Source organism: Microtus ochrogaster, chromosome 10 (genome assembly GCF_000317375.1).
Source record: "Microtus ochrogaster isolate Prairie Vole_2 chromosome 10, MicOch1.0, whole genome shotgun sequence".
Classification (NCBI taxonomy): domain Eukaryota; kingdom Metazoa; phylum Chordata; class Mammalia; order Rodentia; family Cricetidae; genus Microtus; species Microtus ochrogaster.
In genome coordinates this window covers 12420137-12427412 of record NC_022016.1, presented here as the reverse complement: position 1 = coordinate 12427412, position 7276 = coordinate 12420137, and the positions used below count along the sequence as shown (strand labels likewise).

At 37.3% G+C, this 7276-nt stretch overlaps 1 protein-coding gene across 1 annotated transcript in view; it reads right to left on the bottom strand.

The window, feature by feature from the left end:
- Positions 1 to 328: 328 nt before the first annotated feature.
- Positions 329 to 7276, bottom strand: part of Frmd3 (FERM domain containing 3) — a 185686-nt gene continuing 178738 nt past the window's right edge. Inside the window, exon 15 of the mRNA XM_005352660.2 lies at positions 329 to 546. Within this exon, the coding sequence (XP_005352717.1) occupies positions 533 to 546 (14 nt within the window). The 3' untranslated portion in view covers positions 329 to 532. The remainder of the gene's footprint in view (positions 547 to 7276) is intronic.

Here is a 7276-nt window from a genome sequence, read left to right as displayed (position 1 = left end):
TAAGAGTATTCTGTTGTAACCAGGAAAATGACCTTAGTGCTCTTTCTAAAGAGATATGTGCAGTAACTAAGGGTGTAGAGGAGGAAAATATGGTTCTAACCAACTCTCTATGAGTTATGAACTGATTTCTAGTTCCTTCTATAATCAGTGAAGGCTGTATGGACCCATATTGGTGACAAATAACCTCTGATGCCTGATGCTTAGTGAAGAGAAATGCTGTGTATACTTTCTTTTGTTTTTGTGGCATTGGAAGTTAAAAGTCCTAAGCACTACCCACTACCATGCTAATATTCCAGTTCCCAGTAAATAAAAGACACAATGGCCAAGATGGTTCAGATCAGTTTTACTAATGGATGGATCAATGCAGCTGCAGTCTGAGGCTAAGTGATGGTTCTTTCTTCCTCTTTGAAGTGATGACAGCTGAGCCCTTTTGGCTGGCTCACAAATTTATCCACCCAGTCAGAGATAGAGGTTGGAATGTGGAGAACCGATATTGGATGGGTCCACCATGTGCAGGTCCTGCTGAGTCTGTTTATGGCATAGAGACTGGAAGTCCAAAAGCAGGTCCAAGACAGACAGGAAAAGAGAGAGAAGTAGGAGGATAAGTAAGCAGGGACATTCAGCACATTAACTCCCTCAAATAGAGAACGTCAGCCCAAAGATGCTCAAGTCCCATCAACCACACCATTCCTGAAGTCACCCCATAGGTAAAAGCATCTCACTAGTACTTGCTCTTTAGGGACTAGTGTGAGAGAGTCTTCCTCTATTTGACCTTGCTGAAAATATAGGGTAAAATGAAAAGTCAATGTGACCTTTGGTCAGAAACTCAATGTACTACACAGTATGCTATATTCTTGGAGTTCTTCTTCTCAATAGACACTTAATAAAGCTGCATCCAAGAAAATATTCCCCATCCACACAATTTCCCCACATATACTCCTAGATATGAAACTCTACACAGAGCGCACACATTTTATTACAAATGTCCCACTTTTGTAGATTTCTTAGGGTTTATTCAAGGTTGAGAGCTGATTATCAAAAACAATTTCTTCTTCATTTTGGAACAGAAGAAGAATATTTCCCTGCCCTCATGAGGCCACATCACTGAGTGATGCTCAAGGTAATTTAAAAAAAAGGAAAGGCATGCATTGTTTCTAAGCCCTGGGATAGGTAGGAATCTCTAAATGCCAGTGGGTGTCAATACCTTCACCAACACGGAAAAGAGCGCCAGAACTGCCAGAAACAGGACTGTAAGTTCCTAAGTCATGCAGACATTGAGCATTAAGCTGTGAGTTCTTTTCTGTCCTGGACTTTGGACTCTGTCCTAAGGATAGCTGAGTAAGAAAACTCAGCATATTCAGGAAACAACCACAACAAGGTGTTGGTGATGCCTCACATATACGAATTACTTTTTCAGCTGTGTGAAGAGTGGTGTTGAACTCCTGGCAAAATTCATCTGAACATTTGTTACGGCAGTGGAGTACACACTGGAGTAGCAGCAGAAGTACAATAATAAATTTTTTTCAAGCTTATAACAGATAGAGGAGTTCCATTGGCAAGCATAACAGAGTTAAGCAATTCTGATGCAACTTCTCTGGAACAGGAACTCCCTTTTCTAGACTGTGGTGAAAGTTCCTAACTTCTAGCACTTTGAAAACATCTTTCCTCTTTTTCCTGCTTATTTTCTATGTCTCTGTTTTTTTAAATTTATTTTTATATTTATTTATTATGTATACAATATTCTGTCTGCATGTATCCCTGCATGCCAGAAGAGGGCACCAGACCTCATTACAGATGGTTGTGAGCCACCATGTGGTTGCTGGTAATTGAACTCGGGACCTTTGGAAGAGCAGGCAATGCTCTTAACCGCTGAGCCATCTCTCCAGCCCTGTTTTTTTTTTTTATTTTTAATACAATATATGTTGATCTTATTCTTTCTCTTCTTCAAGCTTCTCCCAAATCTTCCTTATCTCTCTACCCACCACCTATGTTCATTCATTCATTCATTCATTCTCTCTCCCTCTTTTTCTCTCTCTCTCTCTCTTCTTTTCTCTCTCTCTCTCTCTCTCTCTCTCTCTCTCTCTCTCACACACACACACACACACACACACAACACAACACATACACACACATAAAACAAAAATAAAGGTCACAACAAGCAAGGAAACAAGACAAAAGAAAAACTAAAACCAACCAAACAAACAAAAATCCAAAAAACAAAAACCATGAGTCCACTTTGTGTTGATCAACTACTACTTCTGGGCATGTGTCCTTTCTTGCAGTATTGTTCATTTATCTAGTGACACTCCACTGTAGAAAACTGATTTTCCCTTTCCCAGCAAGTATCAATGGCAAATAGCTTCTGGTTAGGGGTGGAACTTTGTGTCCACTTCTTAGTTTTAAGTTCTTGTTTGGTTTGAATCTGTTCAGGTCTTGTGCATGCCTGGCAGTCTCTGTGAGTCTAAGTGTGTATTGATCCTGTTACATTTTGAACATGCTATTTTCTTGGAGTCACATACCTTACAGTCTAAGCACCTGCTCCGCTGCATATATCCTTGAGCCATGAGGGCAGGACCTTAATAATGACATCCCATTTAACTAAATCTATGCTCCAATTACTCTCTGCACACTGTTCAGTTGTGGGTATCTGTGTAGCACAGATTCTAACTGGTCTCAATAATAGAAACTTGGAAACAGCTATCAGGGTATGAAAGCTGAAGGACCAGAGCAGCAGAGTGGCCAGCCACTAGAGTTCTTACCTCGACTAATGCTCATACCAAAGGGGCAACCCTGTTCACAAACTACCGCCTCAGACTGACAGTCTCAAACTGCTGCCTCAAACTGATTGCTTCAGACAGCAGCCTCAGACTTTGCTGAGCTCCTGTCTCCTCCTGCCCAGACATATCTCTCTTGTCTCCACTCCCCTAGTTCTGGGATTAAAGGCATATGATACCAAGTGCTAGGATCTCCTTTGCATGAGCTGTTTCTCTTTTAGACTGTATTAATTTTGTGCAGCCAGGGTGGCCTTGAACTAACAGAGATCCATCTTCCTCTGTTTTCTGAGTCCAGGGAGTAAAGGTATGTGCCACCACTGCCTGGCCTCTAGTAGTTTTGCTCTGTACTTTTATCTTCAGGCAAGCATTATTTATTAAAACGCAGACAAAATAGACTACATTTCCCCTTTTATATCTAAAATAAAAAAGAAAGCTATAACTATATAAGAAAAACAACATTATATATATATATATATATATATATATATATATACAGGCAAAATGTATATCAACAATGTCTAGTCTGTGCATTTGACAAATTCAGAGAAAATACTCCATTAACTATTGTTTCTTGGTAAGTCCGAAGTCCTGTACCTAGTTTACTTTCTATCACAAGTTGCCTACCACCCAACACTATCCTTTCATGTCTCTCAACCTTATACATCTTACACCTCTTTAATGAGTTTCTTTTCTGAGTATGGTAAATAAGGAAAACTATAACTATCTAGTCTCCAACTCCCTTGGAGACCCAAGAAGAAAATAATATTAATTGAGTAAGCAGGAGCTGAGAGCAAACGACTTCCAAAAAAATGCAAGAAAGGACAGAGAAAGCTCCTGACTGCGTGGCTAGTCATCCAAGGTTGCTCTGCAATGTTGGTACATCCATCTTTAGCCTAAAGGTCTAGAATATTCAACAGACTTTTGAAGCAAGATTTTTGAAGGGCTGCCATGCCTTGTCTTGACAAGTTTGGAAGTCACTCTTTTTTGGGTCCTGCTTCTCCAATTAGGACAGCATACTGTCAGCAGTCAAGGAAGGGGCATTTTATTACCCAGTGGCTTACTTTTGCCACAAAGAAAGTAAATTCCATGTCAAGTTTCTTCAATGCCCGTCATCTTCTCCGAAGTAAATTGGTGTTGCCAAGGAACACATCTCATTAGCTCTGTGCTCTGTTCTTCTGGCAAGTTTTATTTGTTAAAACATAATTAAAATATCACTACATCTCTGAGTTAATTACTATGTATACAAGAAGAAATGTGTCTGATGAAGACTAATTCAATGTATTGACCTAAGGGTATATTACTATACCATTAGGAGTCATTTCATTGCTATGTTCCTTTAGCAAAATACTACTAGTAGGTATTCTCTTAGGGCCTATGGCCTATCTAATTTCAGGATGTTGGCCACTGTCAGTGTCAAGTATGGGTTCTGTTTCCTGGAGTGGGCCTTAAACCCAATAAGAAAGTGGATGGTTTCTCCCATAGCGTTTGTGCCACTGTCCCACCATTATACTTTGCAGGAAGACCACCGATGTAGGTTATGGGTTTGTAGCTGGCCAATATTGATAATTAACTTTCTCTTCTAGTTGTGCACAGAGTATCTTCTTGCACTATGAATGCTAGTCAGTAAGGGTGAAGCTTCTAGTTGGATACCAGCTCAATTTCTTCATGTTCAATGACATAAGTAAGTGGTTGTGGAAGGTAATAAATAGCTTTGGCAATAGCTTGTGATGTTTTGTGGGGGTGTCTATGGGATCCTGTTGTCCAATGACTCTAAAAGATATAACCACTTCCCAACACTGGGGCTTTAACTTTCTTGCATAATATGTTTAGTTAGAGGTATATTCTCCCTAATTATATGGTGATCCCATTGAAATTAATTTCATGTATGTATTTTTATAAGGAGGCTTCTATAGTGTAGGTTTCTATATGGCTGTTCAAAAAGTCTCTTTAGTATTAGTTATTCCCCTTTTTCATATTCTTCCCTTTATGCTTATATCCCATTCTCCTTCCCATTTAGTCTTTGTTTTCCAGTTTTTCCTTAATCTCTTTATAACACTATACTCTATTTTCCTTTCCTTGGGAGATCTTCTCCCCAGCTGGTCTCTAACTAGTTACCTAGCCTCTGTGGTTATTTGGATCAAACATGAATATCTAAAGATTGAAAGCCGAAAGAGAGAAAAACAAAAACAAAAAAAGAATATATGCAGCATATGTCTTTTTGAGTTCTGATTACCTCGTGGATGATATTTTCTATCTCCATCTATTTACCTGAAAATTTCATAATTTCTTTTTGCTTACCGCTGAAAAATATTAAGCTCTTTTATTGTACTCTGCTTTCATTATCCATCCATCAGTTGATGGATATAGAGGTTGTCTCAATTTTCTGGCTATTATGAATAGACCAGTAATATAAATTTGGATAAGTAAGTATCTCTGAAGTATGAGGTAGCATCCTTTAGGTATATGCCCAAGAGTAGTAAAGCTGAATCTTGTGGTAGATCAAATTTTCTTTTTTTGAAAGAACTTTCACACTGATGTTCATAGTAACTATCGGTTTCAACTCTTACCAGAAATGAACGTGTTCCCTTTCCCCACACTCTTGTCAGCACATGCTGTCAACTGTTTATTGATGTGGTCCATTCTGACTGGGGTATTAAGAAACCTCAAAGTAATTAATTTGCATTTTTCTGCTGGCTAAGAATGTTGAACATGTATTTAATTGCTTCTCAGCTATTTGTCATTCATCTTTTGAGAACTTTCTGTTTAACTTTATACCTCACTTTACAACTCCCTTGGAGACCCAAGAAGAAAATAATATTAATGTTCAACAATTGCAAGACTGACTCACTGTGTAGACCAAGAAGGCCTCAAACTCATGGAGATCCACTTGCTTCTGTCTCCTGAGTACTGAGATTAAAGGCGTGTGCCACCATTGTCTGGCTATGTTTATTTTCTTAATGTTCAAGTTTTTTAATATTATAGATATTAATCGTCTATCAGATGCATAATTGGTAAACATTTTTCAACACTTATATGCTGGCATTTTGCACACTCAATGGTATCCTTTGCTGCATAGAAGTTTTTTGTTGTTATTGTCACTGTTAATTTACTTCATGTGGTCCTATTTATTAACTGTTGGTCTAAGTTCCTATGTTATCATTGTTCTGCTCAGAAAGTTCTTTCTTGTGCCTGTGAGTTCAATCCTTTACTTTATCTTCTATCAGATTCAGGGAATCTGGTCTTTTATTTAGGTATTTTATCCACCAGGAGATGAGTTTTGTGTAAGAAGATAGACTGAACCTGTTTTAATTCTTCTACATGCAGCCATCCATGTTAACCAAAGTCATGTGTTGTAGATGCTCTCATTTTCCCAGTGTATATTTTTGGCTTCCTTGTCAAAAATCAGTTGTCCATTGTGTATGGAATTGTTCAATGTGTCTGTTTGCATGCTGATACTCTGTAATACAATTTGAAATCTGTGATGATAATAGCTCTAGGAGTTCTTATATTTTTCTGGATTTTTTTTTAGCTATCCTGAGCTTTCTTTTTTTGGGGGGGGGCTTCAATATGAAGTTGAAGACTGATCTTTTAGTTTCTGTGCAGATTTTGTTGGTTGTTTTATTTTTAGAAACTGTTTCCCTGATGTCTTTCTCAGTATGTCAGTTATTTGTATATAGAAATTCTATTGATTTATATGTTAATTTTGTATCCCACCACTTTTCTGAAAGTATTGATCAGCTATAAGGATTTTCTGGTGAAATCTTTAGGATATATATATATATATATATATATATATATATATATACAGCAAAAAAGTATACTTTGACACCTTCCCTTCCTATTTGTATGCCCTTGATTTCCTTCAGTTGTTTCAGTGCTCTAGATAAAACTTCATGTACTATATTAATAGGTATGGAGAGAGTGGACTTGTCTTCTTTCTGATTTTAGTGGAAATGCTTTGAGTTTCTCTCTGTGTAAGATGACATTGGCTGGAAAATTGCTGTAAATTACATTTACTATGCAGTGTATTTCCCTTGTATGCCTAATCTCCCAAGATTTCTATCATGAAGGGATTTTGGATTGTATCAAAGGGTTTATTTTGCATCTAGAGAGATTATTATGTGCTTTACTGTCATTCAGTCTATTTAAGTGATGGATTATACATTTATTGATTTACATATGTTGATTTTTATACATGCATCTCTGAATGAATCCAACTTGATTAAGGCTGTATAATCTTTTTTATGTGTTCTATAATTTAGTTTGCAAGTATTTTATAGAGCAGTTTTGTATCTATGTTGCAGCGGTTTGAATAAAAATGTTCCCCATAGACTCATATATTTAAATAATTGATCCCTAATTGATGGAACTGTTTTGGGAAATTTTTTGTTCTATTGTTTTAAAGAGATACGACAATCATGGCAACTGTTATAAATGACAGCATTTAGTTGGGAGTTTGCTTATAGTTTTAGAGGTTTGTCCATTATCATCATTGTGGGGAG